The following is a 22,189-nucleotide window of genomic DNA, read 5'->3' on the forward strand; positions in this document are numbered from 1 at the left end:
TAAAGTTTTTGGATCAAAGTGTACATTTTAATTGTTTTTGGATATTGCCAAGCCGCTCTCCATTGAAATTGTAGTGATTTTTACCTCCACAGTGTGTGAGAGTGCCGGTTGGTCTGTTCCTTGCTAATAGAGTATTTTTATACTTTTATTTTGTCAACATGATTGGTGAAAAATATTATTTCATTGTAGTTTTAATTTGATTTTCTCTCCCTATGAGTGTAGTTTAATATTTTTTTTATGGACTGTAATTCATCACTTTTAAGGACCCATTGATTATAAGACTCATCCAGATTTCAGAAATGCTAACATATAAAAAGGAAACTTAGAATTGATGAAATATGATATTTGAGCCATATATATTTCCATTTTTGTTAAGTATCATTTATTTCTCTACTGGCTTGTTGATCTTTTGTATTGATGTCTAAGGGCTTTTATAAATTAAGGAGACTGGCCCTATGTCTGTGATATGTGTTACATTTTGCAATTTTTTATTGCCTATTCTGAGTATTTTTTCATGCAGAATATTTTAGTTTTTATGTAGTTAAATTCATTCAGCTTTCCTTTATTAGGTTTTGGATTTTGTGTCACTATGAGGAAGGACTTTCCCTCTCTAAGATTAAAAAAATATTTTTCCTAGTTTTTTTCCTAGTATTCGATTGTTTTATCTTAATGTTATATTACTCATCTTTTCATAGTTTTCCAGAATTTTCTTATTATTTTATCCATTTTTAAACAGTCCGTTTAGTTCTAATTAGCATCTGGTTGATATATTTATTGCAGTCGTGCTTGGACTTTCCCTATTAACCAACATGTCATCTGACAATAATAATTTTTACTTCCTCTGTAAAATGTGTATATGTTCCAATTCCTCTTTTATACAATTGCTGACTGGCCCTTCAAGAACAATGTTAAATGATACTGGTGGTAGTGGATGTCTTCGTCTTTTTCCTAAATTGAATGAAAATATCCCCAGTGTTTCTCTGTTATGCATGGGGTTGGTTTTTGGGTTGATAGAGGATCATGTTAAGGAAGTATCCATTCAATTCTGTTTTATTAGGAGTGAAATTATATATGAAAGCAGACTTCTTGAATGTATTTATTATCGAATGCTCTGAGCTTAAGACTTCATTTTTTTTTCTTTATTTTTTGAACTCTTAAGGACTGGAAAAGGAGATGAAATAACTCTTCTGAAATGACCCAAACTGTGCTTCATGAAGGTGTTCTGTTAGTGGAAGGGGGACTGACTTTCCATTTGCTCTAGTAAGGGCCACCTTGGTCATTGCATGCAAGACAAGTGTGTTAATTATTGCCCCCTCCCCTGCAAATAGCAGAGTTGGCTATTTAACAATATCATTACTATCTTTATAATGACACTGAGCACTTAATATAATGAAATATAAAAAATAAATATAATAAATATAATAAAAGAGTGAGAGTGTCCTGTGGCTGGAAAAATGTGCATCCCTACACAAAGTTTATAAATGTGTGAGAGAAGTCATTATCTTTGGTTGCCCTTGCTGGAGAGAAATGTGATGGAAAAAACTGCTCTCAACTAAGGCTAAGATTTCCATGTCTCCTCTTTTGAACTGTTCAGTTAGTTTTCAGGCTTTGTTTCTAGAAAATTAGAAATTCCTTGACCCATTTTTTCTTTAAGAGCATCACTTTGCTTTTACCTCTAGGCTTGTACTGTGATTCTGTGTTGCCTGGTTGCTTGTACACAAGAGCAAGAAAATGGTCATCAAGTATTTTTGTTGAAATAACCCAATTTTAGAAGGAAGGTGACCTTTCAGGTAATTCTGATAAGATGCTCTGTTTCTGTCTCCCACCTTCGCCCCAGGGTCAGCAGGTAAAAGTTTCTTCCAGCTGAAAATATGTTTCTACATCCACCCTCTCTCACATGTCTTATAAACCATACACTTCTTCGAGCATGCCATGTCTTGTCCCCTCTGTGACTCAGGACATGTGGTTTCTTATGTTTGCACTGTTTTCCTTCAATTACTTTTCTGTTTGCCTTTGAAATTTAGCTCAGATGTCATCTCCCGAGAAGCCTTCCCTGGTCACCCCAATTACCTGCTCCTTCCTCTGTATGCGTTTTGTACATAGTTCACTGTTATTATTTATCACATTGTTGTGCAATTTTCTTAGGGAGGCTTCCCTCCATTTTTTTTCAATGAGAAAATTCAACAGAAATTTTTTGGGTCAACTTGAATAAAAATAGTTTTTGGGGTATAGATGGGATAGTTAAAATCTACCTTTAATGTTTAACTTATTAATTTAGTTATACCTACATGTTGAAAATCACTTGTTATGTAAATGTTATTTAAGGAACATAGCTGTTCTATTCTCATTTTTCATAAGAACAATTTTATTGGTACTAATTACACTTATCTTCATCATGGACCTTTGACATTAATAGGGCTACTCTTTGAGTCATCAGTCCTGATTTTCCAGAGTAAACCATCTTCATTTAAGTTGTTTGAGATCCAGTACATATTAAACCCATGAATGATGTTGTCACAAGTATCCACTAATACATTAGGGATGTTCATTTTTTTCATTCATCTCTGCTGGGGTTACATTCATGACTTTCACAATGTAACTACATGCTGTACTACTTTTAAATGTGAACTTCTAAAGTTTTGTTTAGGAGGATATTCTATGCTTAAAAAATGTGAACTTTTGCTCCAGGAATAATTACCATACCCTTCTTAAACTTCCTTTCTTTTTACTGATTCCACTAATTGACCTTGTTCGTCTGGTATTGACTGACCTGCATTCGGGCTAGTGGGTCTTTCCTAAACAGTAATTCGATATTCGGAATAAAGTAACTTAGAAAATGCCTTCTAAATATGAGAGATTTGTGACTACTTGACTTTAAGTGGAATCTCTTTTTTTAAAGTATAATTTTTGATAAAAAATTTGGTTAAAAAATTTCAATTTATACTGAATATCTATGGTTTTTTAGTTTTTGTTTTTGTTTTGAGAACAAGATTTTATCTTATGCTTCTTTTTATTCAGGTACTAATTCTAGTAAGGTTATCCGTTAGAGATTAAAATGATTAATCACTTAATCATTAGATTGTGGGAAGACGGTAAAGTGAGAACAGTTTTTTTCTGATAATTGCTTGGAAGTTGGCTAAGTCTAGTTTTTTTTGTTTTTTGTTTTTTTTAAGATTTTATTTATTTATTTGACTGAGAGAGAGGGAGCACAAGCAGGGGGAGTGGTAGACGGAGAGGGAGAAGAAGGCTCCCCACTAAGCAGGGAGCCCAGTGTGGGTCTGGATAGATCCCAGAACTCAGAGATCATGACCCCAGTCGAAGGTAGACACTTAACTGACTGAGCCACCCAGGTGCCCCCTAAGTCTAGCTTTGAATTCAAGCACACTACTGACTTCTTATGTGATTTTTAGGTAAGTTCCTTAAACTCAAAGAGCCTCAGTTTTCTTCTTCTATAAAAAAGCTGAGGGGCACCTGGGTGGCTCAGTTGGTTAAGTGTCTGCCTTTAGCTCAAGTCATGATCTCAGGGTCCTGGGATGGAGCCCCGAGTTGGGCTCCCTGCTCAGTGGGGAGCCTGCTTCTTCCTCTCCCCCTGCTCCTGCTCTCTCTCTCTCTCTTGCTCACTCTCTCAAATAAATAAATAAAAATCTTAAAAAAAAGCTGAAAATGTATACCTTACAAAATCGTTATGAAATTAGGAATTGTACACACATACACACACATACGTACATAGATATGTGCATGTGTGCATGTGTATGTATGAAAGGCCCTCATTATCATTCTCTTCCTCCAGAACTTCTTTTTCTTCTACTGACCCTCCAAAGAACCTTTCCTCAAATTCTTTACCTAACAGGGTCCACGGTTGCCTGATGTTGCTGTCTTGCTTCTAGAGATTCGTTCTGGCCATCTCTTTTCTACAGTACCACTGTACTTTTTCTCCTTCCATTTTCTAGACTCTGGCATCTCAAGACTGTGGTCTGGTCAACAGTGGCAGCAGCAACACCACCTGGACTCTTGTTGGTGTGCTTCTCAGACTTCCATGTGTATGTGAATCATCTGAGGATCCTGAAAATGCAGATTTTGATTCAGTAAGTCTGGGGTGAAGCCCCAGTCTGCATTTCTAACCAGCTCCCAGGTGAAAAGGATGTGGTTGGTCCACACTTCATGTAGCAAGGACAGGGAATGTACCTTTAAGAATTTATTAGAAACTCATTTGCTTGCCTCTGAAGGTGTCATTGGAAGGAAATAAAAAGCATATTTTACATATGCAAAGTTTCACAATAGACTGAGCTCACTCATCCTCATACCACTTTATGGAAGATGAGTAAAAATTTCCATTAATGGAAAACCTTTTAAACCGGAATATAAATAAGAGCTTTGCTGCTTTCAGTTGGTCAGGGCAAGAAAAGCAAGTTTACACTGTACCTTGAAATTCCTTTGGATAAAGAGAACAAGTACATTCCAGAGATCTGGGCCCTTCTTAGAAAAGACTGTTACTTTGCTGGGATTTTTACATTGCCGGAGATATGAAAAATGAAAGCCAAATTCAAAGTGCAGCCCAGAACTCACTGCTTGAGGTTTAAAGCCAGTAATATTTTCCCTGTGAAAATCTCTTTGGAAAGGCTTTCAGATCTGAGTCAGCTAGGGTGAACCCATTTTCTGAAATTTTGTTTCTGGAAGCATTTAATTGAAAGGAAAAACCCCAAGAATGCTTCCAGAGTTGAATGTCATGCAGCAATTGGGAAGGCCTCGAAATAGCAACAATGGGAATAAATGAAGCCAAATGAAATCTGCAAATTATTAGGTTGAAATTGGTAAGGGGCATAGAAACTTAATAAGAGGGAAGTAAGAGAAGTCAGTTTTCCAGTACAAACTGCCCTGAGATGTTGTACAAAGGAGGACTGGGAACAAGAAACTTCTGTAAGCTAAAAAGATGGTAAAGGCTAAAAGCTCAATGGGGACTAGATGGCTCTCATTTTAGTTTGATTTCCTATGAGGGGTTTTAGCCTTAAAAATCCCAGTTAAATGGTAGTCCTCAGTGCAGTCTCTTACAATATCTCACAAAAATAGCGCCCAAACTTCAAAGAATATACTCTCAAGAACTTTGAAAATTGACATAGGCAGAAATCTAATTTGCCGTTTTGAAGGAACTGGCATTAATCATAAGGCAAATGGGGCTTAGGTAAAGAAATGGACTTACTTTTCAGTTTATGACATATTTAATTTTCCTTTGTTGAAATTGTCTGCCAGAAAAAGAGCTGATGTCCTGAAACTCCTGTTCCTCATTCTCCTACCTCACACACACACACACACACACACACACACACACACACACACACAAAACCAGACACCATTTCCTTCTGCATGCTTGTGGATGCTCCCATGTAGGAAAACCCTAGAGAGAAATAAAATCAAAGAAAATATTGATAATATGCCAATAAACAAAATATACCAGCACCGAATTATACCAATAAGGTATTCCTATAACAACGGTCACAACCAGATAAAATGATCAAAGAAGTATGAACAACAAGCTTAAAAAAAAGTCTGAGAGAAGAAAAATCAAAACTGTCAATCTAAGAGTACATCAAATTGAGTTTAACTCTCTTCTCTAAAGATGGTCTCAAATGGAATCACTATTAAAAATTTACAATCTATTGTTTCTAAACTGTATTTTAAAAATTATTAGCTCAAACTTTCTGAAAGAGTGATGTCTTTTACTGCCATCTTTCTTGATTGTCAGACTTCTGGAATCCCCAGTCTCTCAGCTTTGAAACCCTGGCTCAATAGCAGGCAGACATGGCCGAAAAGAACTCAAGACCTAGAAATTGCCAGCAGAACACTGCGTTGAGCCCTCTCTCCTGGGCTCCAGTTGCCGTTGCTCACATCTGCTGGTTTATTCCTCAGGTACCGTAACAGAACTCAGGAGCACCACCAGCACCCCACTAACCCTGCTTCTCAGCAGTTCCCTGTCTCAGCAAGTAACACAGCACTTTGCCCACTTGAAAGCCAGGCACCCAGGAATTACACTCTGCACCTTCTCCTTCTCCCCACTTCCCACCTCCCACCATCCTCCAAGCCCTGTAGAGTTTGTAGCGTAAATACTTCTTGAATCTATTCCTCTCCATCTTCACTGCTTCCATTCCCGTTCCAGCTTGTCATCACTCAGTTGAGCTCCAATGAAGGTTTCCTAACTAGTCTTTTTATCTTTGCTGTTTTTATTTTATACTTTTTCCATAGGCAGATCTCTTATTTTTTATTCTTCTTTTGGATTCTTAAAACAACTCTATTGAAATATAATGTACGTACCATAAAATTCACTGGTTTCAGCGTATAATTCAATGATTTTGAAAGCAAATTTAAAGTTGTGCAAGCATTACCAAAATCCTACAGTGTTTTCTCAAAATGTTTATAATAAAAAATTAATATATTCAAAAGTAGAGAGAATAGTGTAGTGAGCCCTTATGTACCATCAATGGCCATCAACACATTGTCCATCTTGTTCTGTCTAGACTTCCAACTACTTTCCTCATATACACTGGATTATTTTGAAGCACCTTCTAAATTTAAGATTATTTCATCTGTAAATATTTCAGTATGCATTTTTAAAAGATAAGGACTCCTATGAAAATAAAAAGCATCAATACATGATTGCACCTTTAAAAAGCTACCAATAATTCCTTAATGTTAACTTGAATGTTCAGTCAGCATATAAATTTCTCTCTTTTTTCATTTTGTACAACTGGTGTGTTTGGATTCAAACAAGGTCCATATATTACAGTTGGCTTATATGTCTTTTAAGTTTCTCTTAATTCAAAGTTTCCATCTCCCTCTTTTTTTTTGTCATTATAATTTACTTGTGAAAGAAATCAAATTGTTTATATACTAGAATTTCCCATAGTGTCATTTAATGTGTTCTTCTATCCTTTGGAAATTTATAGTCCTCTCTAGAGGATTGATCAGACATAGGTCTGATTTTCTAGAAAGAATGCATCGTAGTTGATATCATGAACTTCCATCAGGAGGCACCTAATGTCTGGTTGTACCTATTTTTGTGAAGTCAAGTTTGATTGGATTCAGGGGTTGTCAGCCTGATCCATCCATTTTACAGTTTCTCAATAACCTTCCCTCTTAGAGTTATAGCAGCCATTGATAACCATTGCCTATAGCCAAAAGGCAGCTGCTGTGAACTTTTATTACAAATTAACTTTTTAAAATCAAAACCTGATCATACCTTTCTCTTGCTTAAAACTCTTAGAGGCTTTTCAGAGTTCCCTCTCCTTCCTCTTATTGCACATACCGGTGAATCTGATTATAGTCTGGTGGGGTGATTTCATTGTCCACAGATTACTTTGCAAGTCCCATAAGGATATGGACTGTGTCTCCTATCCCATGTCATTGAAAGCCTAGGACAATGTCTGACAAATACTAGTGCTCATGTGACACTTGTTGGGTGGATGAAATGAGTTAATGAGCTAACAAATTCAATCAAAGGAGGATTATGGCATCTATAAAAAAGGCATGTTGTATGGGTTTTTTTTTTCTCTCCTGAATGTGGGAGAATATGGGAAAGGCAAGTAGAGACTGAACAAACCAGAGGGAGCAAAGTCAAGAGGAGCTGGTTTTGGAAGAGTCACAGTCTTTTTGATGGAGGTGACAGTGCAGTCAGAGATGTGGAGGGGTATTTGCTGTTTACAGAGAAAGGGCAGCAGATGGGAATCTTCCTGAAATGCACAGGATGACATTAATGTGTAGGGGGCCAAATGAGGAGGGATATCCCTGAAATAAGATATGCTGTGCTCTGTGAATGTGTGAGGCAACCCTGGGTCCCCTTTCAATGGCCCTTGAAGGTGGCATTGTGATGAGATGAATTTGGGCCAAAGCAGCCCATTCATGTGTTGGTCTGTAGAGCCTCCTGGCCAGACTGTATAGTACCGTGTGAGGCCAGTACCATGGAGCATGAAATTTCCTCACATCTGGGGAGACTTGGGCCCTGAAAACACCTAGTCTAAGAATACTCTTTGGGCAAATTAAGTTCTTATAGGAAAATGATATTGAGAAGTGAGGGTCCTCTGAAAGCCTTTATAAATGGTTTATATGTTCACTAAATAAAAGAGCCAAGTCAGTACGATAGAGAGACTATCTGTGTATTTTATATGAGCAAGAATAGAATTGAATGATTCATTTTCATTTATCATTAACTTTAGCTTACTTGCATATTTTCAGTATTTCTCTCTTTTTAAAAGGATGCTTACAAGTTTGCTTTGTTTTCTTTTTTTTTTTTTTTTTTCGATTTTATTTATTTTAGTGAGAGAGACAGAGATAGTGAGAGAGCACAAGTGGGGAGGAGAGGAAGAAGCAGGCTCCCCAAAGAGCAGGGAGCCCGATGCGGGACTCGATCCCAGGACCCCAGGATCATGACCTGAGCCGAAGGCAGACGCTTAACCGACCGAGCCACCCAGGCGCCCTTGCTTTGTTTTCTTATCAGTAATATCCCCACTAGGAAGTAGCATTTCTATCCCCTGTGATATCCTATTCCCTAGAAGGGAAACAGAAGATTGAATATCCGTGTGATCAATAAAGAACCTCTCATTTCATGCTCCATATATATCATGACCGGGTGTACTCTGAAGATCGATCTGAATGTGTGCTGAAATTCTTTCAGGTTAAGGGACAAATATACAGCAGTTGAATATAGCATGGAAGATAAAAAAAACTAGACTCTGGAGTCAGAACTGAGTTTGAATTCAGATTTCACGCCCAGTGAGCTGTGTGACCTTGGACAAGTTACTTCACTGCTCTGTGCCTTTGTTTCCTCATCTGTAAAATAGGACAATAATGATAATACTTCACAGTCTTGGAAAAGATTGAATGATTTATTAAAAGTGCTTAGAAGAGTGCCTATTACACAGTAAGAGGTATAAAAGTGGTACCTACTAAGATTGATGTTGATGTTTATGAAATAAGTCCTTTCCTATGAGAATTGTACCTATAGGGAATCCGAAGTGAGTGAGGGATGCTCACTGTCCTTAATAACCTATAGATGCCGGTGGATAAAAGTACCTCAGCAGTGGCTTCTGTGACAGCACTGTCAGCTCTCCTTTGGTGAGATGCAAAGAGCAGAAATGAAAAAGTTCAAAAGGGGATATGTACATTTGAGCACATGAAAACTCTGATTGATTGGAGTAATATTGGTTCTTCCCAGCTGTCGGCTATTTCTGACCAGAAAGGGCTTCTAGTGAAGACGGAGTGCTCCAAACCTGTGGGGCTGAACAGGGGGGCGTACTTTCTGAGTCTAGAACTCTTAGACCCTCCTCCCAGCAATGGGGCTCAAGCAGAGAGTTCTGAGGGTGTGCCCCACCTTGGGCCCAGTGCTCCTGGAAAATAACACACATTTTTATGAGCAGGTACAGGAACATTTTGGGCTTTGTTATTTCATTCAGATATGAGATTAGAAAGCTAGCCTCTCCCCCGGACCCCCACTCCCACCCCATGAGAACACTGTAAAGTTTTAAGTCTTTTAAAGAAAACTCAGGACCATAATCTAACCCCTGATCATATTTATCGCATAGATGAAAACTTCGGTTTGGGGTGGTGTTTATCATTCATCCCACTTATTTTTTTATCCTTTCTCCAGGAAAGTAATGGGATGTTTGCCAGTTACCTTACTGAAATAAAGAGACAGCATGGTTCAAATATCCTTTGATCCCCAGGGACCATATAAAACAGACCTGGGAGCATTTTCTACTGTGATTGGTTTTTTCTTTTAATTTTATTCTTTTAGATTTTATTTATTTATTTATCAGAGAGAGAGAGCACAAGCAGGGAAAGCAGCAGGCAGAGGGAGAGGGAGAAGCAGGCTCCCCGCAGAGCAGGGAGCCGGATGTGGGACTTGATCCCGGGACCCTGGGATCATGACCTGAGCCGAAGGCAGACGCTTAACTCACTGAGCCACACAGACGTCCCTGTGATTGGTTCTTGAATAATGATTACCTGTGCCTATGATCACTTTACTTACTTTCTGAATGTTCAAACCTACCTGTTTGATGCAATGCCTGAAAAATTAAAGAACATTATTAAACTGGTCTGAAATTTCTAAAATTCAGCATTCCCTTCTCTTTCAAAATGAGGGCAGTGTTTGCCCTTGTCCCTTCTCTGGGACTTTTTCAGCTCTCCATGATTCTGAGATTACTGACTGCATTTTAAGATCATTTCTGCAATTTCTTTTAGTTTCTGGGGCAGAATTAATCTGGATGTGGACTGACACTTGAATTTACTCAAAGTGATTGGGGTGTGTCTTTATCACCTTGCGTATACTGGATGTTAAATCCTTCATAATGTGTTGTCCTCTGTGGTTCCCAATTTTCCAGTTTTATCTGTGTAACTTCCTGCTCAGACAAAACAGTTTTGTTCATCTTGCAGTTCTCCTGCCAAATGCAGTCTTCCAACTCTTAGGAAAAGCAACGGGCAGTTTATCACTTAATATGTATTTTTTACAAATTCAGAATTTTCAGGTAAAACGTTAGTGTTCGTCAGTATTATTGCTGTTTTATTACAAGCAACAGAAATCAACTTAATTTTAAATCAGAAATCAACTTGATATTAAACCAGAAGGGATTTGGGAGACTTTACAGAGACCAGGTAAAGCAGGAATTGGAAAATTGTCAGCTTCCCAGTAGAGCACCAGGCACTCCCCAGAGGTTGTCTGTTCACTGTGCTGGTTTGAGTAATGTGAGTTAGTCAGTGGTCTGTATTGCAGGCTGATCATTTGAGTTTGGGGAAATTCTGGTTCAGTTAGATAGAAAGTAGCCCTTGGGATCAGAAAGTTTTAAAACACTGCCTTGTGGTGCTAGCGACTAGCTGGATTTGGGAACCACAGAGTGAAGCAGGGAACGTCAAATTTGAATCCTCTGAAGTGCTTGTTAAAACCCCAGTTGCCAGGCCTGGTCCCCAGAGGCAGAGATTTAGTAAGGACTGGGGCAGGGCCTGAGAATTTGCATTGCAAAGAGCTCCCAGGTGATGCTGAGGCTGTCATTCAGGCTTTGAGAACCACTGAGCAAAAGGGCTAGCCAGCTGTTGTTGCCATAGAATGCTGCATGCCTAACGTTTTTCTTACTATTTCTGAAATGTTAACCTCACTGCCATCTATGTGGCTCTCTCCTGGGAGATCCAGTCTCTTCTGCTGGGTGCCTCCACCAAAGGTACTTCACCTTGTTAATGAAAGCCACTAGTTGTTTGATGAATGAGTCCTGGAGAAGGGAGCATTTACTTCAAGGCAGCTTGAAATCCACTACTTATCTTGTGGGTGCTGGGATAAACAAAACCACGGTGGCCTGAGCTGCATTTACCAAATTCGAAGTCACCAGTATCCACACCCAGTTTGCTCTTCGGCCTGCCTTGGTAGGAGAAAACAGAGAAATACTTGTTTGAAGGCTCAAATTATGGAGTGCAGAAAAACAGGTTGACTTCAAAGAAGAGACTTGGGAATATAAGAGAACATTTCTTCTCTTAGCAACCAAATGGAAATCTGCTATTTCCTGTCACTCCCCACCCCCACTGCCCTAAAACATAAAGGGAAATCTCACCGTTAGCACATACTGAGAAGTTTTAGATGGTTCTAGCCTTTTAAAGTTAGCCTGAGCAAGCAGAGATCTAGTATTAAAGGTGGGCTCCGTTTTATCACCTTCAGATCCTCATTTAGAAAGTCTGTCTGAATCTTAACCATCACCTTGGAAAGGCCCTGGCAAAATTCTGCACACCTCGCAAAAGTTTAGAGATGAAACTGGACACCAAGACGGGTTCCAGATTTCACTTACAATCCTAAATGTGGCTCGCACTTGTTGAACACTTCAAGTTTCGGATTCCTTTTGATGCAGGTCTGCCTTGACTTTATCGGAAATACTTCCTGAGATGTTTCATGCTGCAGAGAAACCATGTTGCAGTGGAATTTTTCCTTGGAAGTTGTTTTACTTTTTCCCTGTAAATCTGGAAGATGAAAGACAGAGTCCCAGGAGGTGAAAATCACCAAACAAAACTGAAAAAGAGAAAAGACAAAAACCATGTGGCTTTATGTCTTGTGTTCCTTATCTCACGTTGGAACTGAAGTGTGCTGCTTCCCTTGACTCGGAAAGGGGTCTGATGGGTGCAAATACGAGTTAGTGGCAGGAAAGACCCCAGAGCCTGATCTGCTTGTAAAATCCTCACCAGTGGTCAGGTTGGGAAAAGAAAGCTGCAGGTTTCCGGAGGACTGAGGAGCAATAGCCCCACAGATGGATGGTCTGGTTGACATCTAACTTGGTTATTCCATGGAAGAGTCAGTCTTTGGAATGGATGTCCTTCCTTGGACATGAGATGCCTGCAGGACTGCATCATTGTGTCTAGAATATAGCTTTGGAGAAACTGAAAAAGAGCATCACTCCCCCCACCAACTTCCAAACAGCTTGTATACAATGGAGACTTGAGTTTTAATCCTTTCATAAATCACATGGTATGGACAGCTAGGGTTAGAAGGCATGTTAGCCGACCAGGAGCCTTTCTCTGGTCAGGGGACCAAGAACAAGGGCTCTGCTATCCAAGGTTGACTCTTGTCTCAGCAGCCCCTTCAGATTTTACTTCTGGGAGCCAAGACGCGTTAAAAACATTTTTTTCCCCTATGATCTATGTCATTTGTACTCTGAGCCCCAGTAAAGTCCTTGGAGGATGAGCTCACTCAGCCTTCATAGAATGCTGCCTGATGTTACTGAATTTAGTCTCCTCCTTGGAGTGATGTCACAGGGACAAAAGCATCCTTCTCATATTCAGGGGAGATTAGGCAGCAAGGACCACTCATTTGGTCGTTGATTCATTTCACAAATACACATGGGGCTCTACTGTGTGCTGGGCCTTGTGCCTCACATGGGGGCACCATTGTGGATAGGACAGATGCAATTCCTGCTTCATGGAGCTGTAGTGAAAAATGGAAGTCAATAAACTAGCAATTACAGAACAGTATAGCAAGGAGCATAAAATGGGGTGAAGTACTTGGCAGCTCTGCACATGAGTGATTGGTGCCCAGGGACTAGTAGAAGGTGCCAGTGAGTCTACATAGGAGGGGAACTGACCTTCGCTGCTTGGGGAGGGAAGGAAAAAAAGGAGCTGTTCTTTAAGTTTTTCAGAAGAAGTAACAGCAGACCGAAATCTGGAAAATGAATGTGGGTGTGCCAGAGGAAAGAAGAATTTGGAAGGGAAGAGCAGAAAGAACAGCGTGTGCAAAGGCTCAGGGACCAGGGCAACCATGAAACATCTTAGAAATGGTTTAGGATGAGTGCAGTGGGCAGTGGAAGCAAGAGGAAGAGAGAAGTAGTTGGGGATTTCTTTATCGACTTTTATCCTGAGAGCAGGGATCTTGAGGCACTGAGAAGTTTAAGCAGTGAAAACCTACCTGATCATACTACCTCCTGGGGAAGAGAAAATGGATTTGAGGGTGGGACGGCGGCACGTGTGTTCAGTTTCTCTTGTCTCCTGGACATCCAGGTATAGAAGTCAACCGGGATTTCCATCCTGTCTGATGGCTGAGGCCATGGGAATAGATGACAATTACCTTTGGAAGCATATGCAAATAGGCAGTTCTCAAATTTTAGTTTGTTTAAGAATCGCATGCAGTACTTGTTAAAATTGAAGGTTCCTCAGCCCTACCCCAGGGATTCTGATTCTGAAGATCTGGGCGTTCCACGGGAATCTGAGTTTTACCCAAACTCTGCGTTATTCTGCTGCTTGTGGTCTGTGAGCCATACTAGGAGAAAATAAACCGCGGAGATAAAATGAGAAGTCCTTGGAGAGAACTTGAGGGGTAGGATGACTGAACTGAATTACCCAGAATTACTGCTCAGAGTCCCAGCCGGAGAGAGTGCCAGTCAGTAATGGGCAAAATGAGGACAAAGCTATTGTCAGTGCACTTTGCAGTCGGTATGGATCTTCCACTGGGATTTTACCTTTTATAAATGCATTTCCCAAACAGGAAAATCAAATTATCCCTCCTCTCTGAAGAGCACATTTCTTTGGGGGGAAACAAAAAAAAGAGTGTATACACACACACACACACACACACACACACACTTATGTTATAGGTGTGTGTGTGTATAAAGAGAGAGACTTAAGACAAATACAGGGTTAGTTTAACTGGCCCTTTACATTCCAGTTTGTTAATTGCTTTATAAATACTTATGTTTGATGTAGCGAGATATGTTTCACAAACCTTGATGCAGTAGAATCACAAGCTTGTGGAAGAAATGGCTCTTTATTTGGACAAAGCTGATGGAAATATGGGAAGAGGATTTTAAACATTTTTTGAAACTGTTGGAAAAGTATTTTAGCATGACTAGCTCCTTAACACGAGTTCTAGCCACTGATGTTTATTATCTCTGAACTCTTTGGCAACACTGAATGATCAATTGTAATGAAGGTTTCTTTTATCTAATTAAGTGAGACTACTTGGTTTGTGTGCCTTTGTAATAGCATGTTCTTTTTTTAGATTCTAGATATTCCCTCAGTTAAAAGATTTTAATCTGACTTAATGAATTTAAATCTAATCAAAATGAACAATTCTATACAGTCATGGCCCTAAGGAGAAGTAGTATTTATGGGGCTTTATATATGTCAGGGACTGTGCATGATGTTTAGGTGACATTTTGCTTAGTTTTTACAATAATCATCAGAGGTAAGCATTTCCATTTTCAGTTGAAGCAATTATACTTATACTCACATAAGAATTAAGTGGCTGAGCTAGAACTGGAACCAAAGTCTGGCTGCAAAGCAAATTTTCAAAGAACTTATAGAATTGTGACTCTCGCATTCATTTTCTCATGCTTTACTGAGGGCGCTGGATTAGCATTCTTTTCTCACTGACCTGGGTCCCCTGTTCATAATTTATTCTTACGGATGGACATGGTTATTCCAAGAAAATGCCAGTTCGTCTAAGCTATACTCATCCTTTGTATTTGGGGCATTCATTCATTCACCCATTGAATATTTATTGAGTGCCAGATACTACGGAAGTTTGAAATGTAATAGTGAACAAGAGGTGGGTCCCCTGCCATCAGGGAACTTACTTTCTTGTGGAATATTGTTGCTCTTGAGATGTGATGGCAGTGATGGGGTACTAGTGAGCAACAGGTGGTATAATGAATCTTTAAAAATTTAATGATTATTCTGCTCCATGGTGCTTATCAATCACGGCTTCTAGAGTCATCTGGGCATTAATGAAAGCTGTCCAACCTGTGTAGAAACTCCCAGAGCCCTGTCATCAAATGATGGGCCTTTTAGGGATTCTTTCCCAATTACAGGACTCAGGGAGCTGCTTTAATTTTGAGAATATTATAGACTTGTAACTGAAAATATTCCCATTTAGTAGGAGTCACTGTTCCTGTCTTGTTTTGCTGGGTGTGCTCTGTGAGGGGCTACTTCTAGGGATCATGTCCCATGCTTTGCTTTCCCTTGTCCCGTGCCAGGTTTGGGGGAATTCACAGTGAAGAGAGCTACTCAGGCAACCTCTTTCTCCATTTTCATGGCCTCTAGGAGAGGTAACTCTTAAATTCCATAAGGCAGTGGGGACTTTAAAACATGGGAGGAAGAATCTGAACTCTCTTATGAAAGTTTTCTTAATTAGGAAACTCCAACTCAGTGTTTAACTCAAATCTTTTTTAAAGTTCTACAGGACATATAATGGAGTCTTGTCATAGCCAGCTTTCTGAGATCTACTGCTCAGCTCGAGGAAGAAATAGCCTGCAAGGGTAATTTAGATTTGGCTTCACTTAACAAGATTATGACTGAATGGACCAATCCCTTTAACATTTGCCAAAAAAAAAAAGGCCAGGAGAAGAGGCAGGAAAGGATCTATCATGTTGGTAAAATGCTCAAACATCCCTTCTTGCCTTTTCCCTGTAATAGCCCGGAGTTTTATCTCAGATACAGTAGTTGTCTCATGCTGTCTGTGGTGATAATGTGACTAATCACCCTTCTGGGCTTCCCCTTGGAAGTCCAATGTGAATGGTAATATAATTCTTGTCACAAGCGGTGATATGTGATTTGAGGGGCTTTGAGCCAACTTAGAATGCTCTTTGAAACTAACAGTAAAATGAATTAAGACTGAGGGGCCCACAGTGGAAAGGTATAACCTAAGGAAGGTGGGCTGCACTTTATATGAGAAAGGGCCTCTCAGGTAAGTGGCTTCACTTTGGAAGCATCCAGTTAATCCCCTTCACGTTGTATGGAGGCCTTCACATTTTCCCTGGTGACACCACAGAAATATTGGCTGAGTGATACACAAATCATTTATCCTGTTTACACCAGTGCCCACCGTTGTCATAATCTGCCACCGACAGCTTGTCCTCAGACATTGCTGGGAACCCAGACTCTTCAGTTAGAACATCTCCTCGTTGTAAGGCTTGATTGGCACTGATGACGTGTGATGGATCTGGAATGAAAAAATGGAGCTTACTCAGTGTAGGAAACAAATCTGATACCTGTGGGGTATGTAATTTTCCGTGTTCTTTTGCTGGTGGAGGGGCATCACTGTTGCCATGGTGGGGAGAGATGTTAGTTTTCGAATCTAGCCCTTCTCTTAGCTGGCGGTTCTTCTCCCATGTTTCTCCTGTTCTCCGACTCTCCATATTTCCGTCTTTGTCCAGACGACATAACCCCCCAACTTCCACCATCCCTTACTGACTCCTAAATAATCTCATATCTCCTGAGACCCTAAACATAGGAATTTCAACCCCTGTTATACAGGTTTAACATGAGGAATGGGCAAGGAAAAATTACAAGAGTTTCTAGAGAATATCCAAGTATCCCAAATGCTGTGACGTATTAATAGGAATTGTGTGGCTGTTACGCAGCAAATTTGAAGTGGTCCAAGTTATGATGTTTAGAATTCATTTTTGACCACTTGTAGGAATTTAATGGTGAGGAAGTTTCTGTGAAATTTCTTTAATCATTTGAAGAAGTAGGTAGACAGCCAAGCTAACAGTTAAAATAATACGTTGGAATATATTTTGTCTTCTATCAAAGTAAATCAAAATTGAAAAAAACAACATCCTTGGTTCCTATGGTTTTTTTCCCAAGAAGTGCCACTTTACTACCACAGGTTAATGGGAGTTGTATGGAAACACTAATCTGAATAAATTAAAAGTCTGAATAATAGAGTATTTTATTTTCTCTATATGTAATATATTTTCTTTTTAATTCAGTTAGTATGTGAGTATAGAAGAAAAGTCAGATGGTGCTAAAGGTTAATAACAAAACCAATAGTACCCCGGTGGACCCCTGTATCCTTTTTACCCGTAAGTGAACAATTCCAGTGCTTTCAGCTGTTTCTTCTGATATCTTTCTCCATATCACTCAATAATATTTGTAATCCTCATTTTTGATTCATCAATTTAAAATATTGCTTATAGATTTCTTGGAGTGATTGTTGAGGATGATTTTGGCTCTTTTGCATGTCTCTCTCTTTATTCACCTATTATCCTGATATGTGACATACTAATACTGCTAATAATACAAATCCTGAACATGGACGTGTTCATCAAAATTCCAGGCTCTGCACTCAGATTCTGATAGAGTTGGTGCAAGGTGGCCTCCTTTTGATGCAATATGCGTTTTTAGCAAATGATTCCGGTAAGTCTGATGAAGGTGTTCAGGGAAGATATTTAGAAAAACTGTGGTCAAGGGTTTGACTCTTGATTCTTCTCTAGGGTTAGGTAATGCAGGATTTCCAGAACTGTGGAGATTATAAAGGCATAGCAATTTGTAAGCAGTGACTCAAGGGTTCTGTTGTAATGAATAGATAAAATGGATCTGTAGACTCCACATAAATTGTATTTAATTGCTGTTTATAAATAAGATTGACAATGGTTTGCTCCCCCTAAACATAAAAAATATATACCCACTAGAATGGTTTGCCAATGAAAGCATGAACTTTAACTTGGCCTTCTAGTTAATTGATTTATAATGTTTGAAATGATATTATGAAATGCTGTCTTTGATTTCTGAACATGTGCTTCTATTTGTCTAGGGAGTATGGTGGCTCTCAGATGTGACAGCTGTAGGGGAGGAGGCAGAGGATAGGCTCAAAAAATTGAGGTACAGCTAGGCAGAGGGGCAGGCATAGCTCAGTAAAACCTTTACAGCTCAGCTTCAGACAGGTGGCTAGTGCTTGGGGCCTGAGATGAGGTGGAGAGATCCCAGGAGGCAAGGACTGGATCATCTTTAGGAAGTTTTGCCTACAAGAAGGAAGCTTATGCCCCTTAGCCTGGTGATCAGGGGCAGAAAAAGAAGTGATTCTAGGTCCTGGATGCTAGGAAGAATAAGTGTTCAGTGATTAAAGAGGGGCTCATGCAGAAGCTTAGCCGTAAGGGACGAGTCACGATGGGTGAGGGCAGAGGGGAGACTAGTACTAATTTCAGGTGACAGGCATGTTTATCTACAAAACCAGATTTTGTAGGTAGAGTTGCCAAGATATTTCTGACCTACCTGTTAGGGTTTTACCTTTGTTTGGAGGCTGAAACAGGGTTTATCAGTTAGCGGGTCCAGCTCCGGGGAGTTTGGGAGGGCAGGGGAGGCCCAAGACCAGGAGGTGTTGGGGTAAAGGCTCAAAAAGTCTTGGAATTTCAGGAACAATTCCAGATCCCCTACACTGGGTTTAGCATTAGACTATTACTCCTGGCCCAGCCTAGCAAGAAAGGTGATCTAGTATCAGGTACCTCTGGGGAGATGGAAAGGTAGAGGCTTGAGATTGATTGACCCCCTACTTTCTTTTGCCCTTATTGGTCTGGGAACTAGGACAGGGCCATGGCTCTAGGTAGACACTTTTGGAGCAGTGGTAAGGTAACAGGACCAGGTAGAGTCAAAGGATGACTTTATTAGTCTATGAGACACTCCAGCTGCCATCATTGTTATGAATCACAGGTTCTCCATTGGATTATTTCTTCTTTGTGAGCCAACTTAATGCAAAGATTTCTGGGGTTTTGAAATGAGGGGGATATGGAAACTTCTCATTTACCTTTCTTTAGATAGAAATTCTAAACAAGTAGCTAAAAATGCCATGTTGTTGACTGTAACACATCAGGTCTGATTCTTGTAGGTCCTGGTTCACTCAAGACAATGACCATCTTGTGAGGAAACCCCGACTAGAGCATATTGGAGGAGGGTTAGCTGGTGTCTCATGGCCATCAGATTGATTACCAAGAATTCAGAGTCACTAAAACGAAAATGGGCACTGTGTGTATTTATAAAAGTACTTTGTTGGTCTTCTAGGTTGAAGTTGATGATAGATGTGTTTTTAGAGAAAAAGTACAAACTCTGGAGACACAAGCATCTGCTCTTTCTCAGTCCTGCCTCCTGGGTTTATACTGCATTTTTTTACCCACACAAAAGGCTTTCTCTTTTTCTACTGAATACCTGGAAATATGGGTGTAAATGACTAATATGGATTCTTGGCAGTTTTACTGGAACAAAACTGGTGTTTTCAGGCTTTGATTGCCCGTATATAGCTGGCTCTGTGGGTGGTGGTGATTATCCCTTTTCCACTCTGTAGTCCATATGGTATTACAGTCCACTAAGTGAACCTGCCAACTTAAGTGATGATGTACAGTGTTTCCCTGGGACCATAGAGTTCATTTTTGTGACCCAAGTGCGCTGCTATACTTTGGTTTGTTTATCATAGTTATAAGAATTACTTCATGGAGGTAGACCTCAAGAATGTAAGAGTCAAGGTATTTGAGTCAGCGGTTTTCAAAGTGTAATCCACGGACCCCTGGGAGTCCTAAAGACTGTTTCAGAAGGTTCATGAGCTTTAAAATGATTTTTATCATAATACGAAGACATTATTTGCCTTTTTTGCTATGTTCACATTTATACTGATGGTGGGTAAAAGTGCTGGCTCCTTAGTGTGGATCAAGGCAATGGCACCAAAGTGGTCATTGTATTGGTCACCATCATGTCCTCTTAGTTAAAAAAAAAAATTTAAAGCCATTTTTACTTAAAAATGTCCTTGATGAAATGAAGAAATTATGTTTTTAATAACTCTTACCCTTGAATACACATCATTTTAACATTGGAAGTGTGCAAAAAAATACTGCTGAATATTGAAATACAGTGGATATCTCTAAAGGAAAAACACTTATGTGTTTATTTGAGTTGTGAGCTGAGGCAGACATTTTTTTCATGGAATTCCATTTTTACTCGCAAGAATGACTGACAGGCAAATTATTCAGACTTTGACATTTGGCAGACATTTTCTCAAAAATTAAAAAAAATGAGTATGTCACTTTAAAGAAAATAAATGGCGGTCTAGTGATAAATCATCAGTGATAAAAATTTGAACTTTCATGTGAAAATTAGAATTTTGGGAAACTTGTATTTACCACTGTGTGCTTGATATATTTCTAATACTTAAAGACTTATGAAGAGATAAAAGATGACATTAATAAATATAATTTATTTTTGGTATTCGATAATGAAATACACCAACATTAGGGAGATCTGCCTAAATCAATATTTTCCAAATGACCAATACATAGCATTACAAAAATCATGCATGGGGAAAATTTCCCCTTAAAGTACAAGATACGGTTTTGAATTTCACATTGCAACCAACCTTTAAGATTGTTGAATTTTGGTATAGTATCAAAGAAGAGTATCCACAATGATATGAAATGGCTCTTAGAATCTGCCTCTATTTTCCAACTACAAATCTGTATAAGGCTGGATTTTCTTTATATACTGCAGCTAAAACGGCATATTGCAATAAATTGAAAGAAACAAGTAGGAAAATTCAATTACCTTCTGTTAAGCCAGAGCTTAGAGAGATTTGCAAAAAGGTAAAACAGTGTCACTTTTCTCACTGATTTTTTTGTTTTGTTTTGTGGTATTCTGGATGGCACAGATATTTTTTTATAAAAATGTGTTGTCTATGTTAATGTAATGGATTTTTGTCCTTTTAAAACGAACAAATTTTTAAAATTTCTCAGTTTTAATTTCTGATACAGTAAATATTGACAGATAGACATAACCCTTGTAAACAAAAACTCTTTGACAGGTTCAATAATTTTTAAGACTGTAAAGGGATCCTGAGGTCAAAACTTTGAAAACCACTAGTTTTTAAGTGAGGCTTTCCACATATAGCCCAAATTAGGAATCCATGTCTAGTTTAAGTATAAAGCAAATCGTGTTTTGCCTTTTTCCCAGTTTTCTTAGCATTACCTTGTCCTTTGGTTCCTGTGTGTCTGTCTAGAAATGCCCATAAAATATCATTGCTGGCCTATAATCTAGAGGCTCCCAGATATTCACACTGTCCGCCCGGGAGGAGGCATCAACCATGGGCTCCACCTACCTGAAGGATAAGAGAAGAGCCCGTGTGCAGTTATGGACACATTTATATTCTCTTTCACATCTAGCTAACTCCTTTATATGGAAAAATGGACAGCCAGCTGGGGCTGTGGTGACTAGCCTGAGTGATTCTGTATGAGACCTTTCTAAGCTAAAGAGAATTAGAATTTGGAGAAGTGTTTATGAATTCATCATAAAGAATATTCTCAACATAGTGGAATATTAAGTGGGCAATAAAATGTTAATTATGGAAAGATCATGGAAACTGCTTGCTAGGACTTTGGGTGGGGAAGGTAGATTACCCAATGGTATTGCAGTCTATCAAAAAAAGCTGTAATTATTTATTAGAAAAAAACATCGTGGTAGGCACTGAGGACACAGCCCTTGACTGTGGATATACAATTATACATTTATGTTGAGACAAAATTGAAGGTCATGGATAAAAATGAAAATAATGGAGAAGCTGCTTCAAACCTCTCACAATTAATTAATTAATCTATTTTGAGAGAGAGTGTGCACACACACGTATGTGTGAGCTGGGGGGGAGGGGCAACGGGAGAAGGAGAGAGAGAATTTTAAAGAGAGAGTATCTTCCTCCATTCCTGTTCCATGCTCATCGTGGAGCCCTCCTTGGGGCTTGATCTCACAACCCTGAGATCATGACCTGAGCTGAAGTCAAGAGTTGGATGCTTAAGGGATTGAGCCACCCAGGTGCCCCCAAACCTCTCACATTTAAAAAAAATAATGTTGATATTTTTAAAATTTCAATATGAGGGAAATAAGGGGCTAGAGATTGAAATTCCTGCTATTTTGATCCCTGCCTCTTTGAAAC

General features: G+C 39.2%; 1 protein-coding gene across 5 annotated transcripts in view; it reads left to right on the top strand.

Moving 5' to 3' along the window:
• The window catches only part of BMPER (BMP binding endothelial regulator), a 238,997-nt gene that overhangs the window by 89,305 nt on the left and 127,503 nt on the right, over window positions 1–22,189 (top strand). For 4 of the 5 annotated variants that reach the window (XM_073899048.1, XM_073899049.1, XM_073899051.1 and 1 more), the window contains exon 7: window positions 3,951–4,085. The exons of the other annotated variant lie outside the window; for it this stretch is intronic. In XM_073899048.1, the coding sequence (XP_073755149.1) occupies window positions 3,951–4,085 (135 nt within the window). The remainder of the gene's footprint in view (window positions 1–3,950; window positions 4,086–22,189) is intronic. 5 annotated transcript variants of the gene reach the window in all.

Source organism: Callorhinus ursinus, unplaced genomic scaffold (assembly GCF_003265705.2).
Source record: "Callorhinus ursinus isolate GAN/ISIS: 27379988/994484 unplaced genomic scaffold, GSC_fseal_2.0 scaffold12, whole genome shotgun sequence".
Lineage (NCBI taxonomy): Eukaryota > Metazoa > Chordata > Mammalia > Carnivora > Otariidae > Callorhinus > Callorhinus ursinus.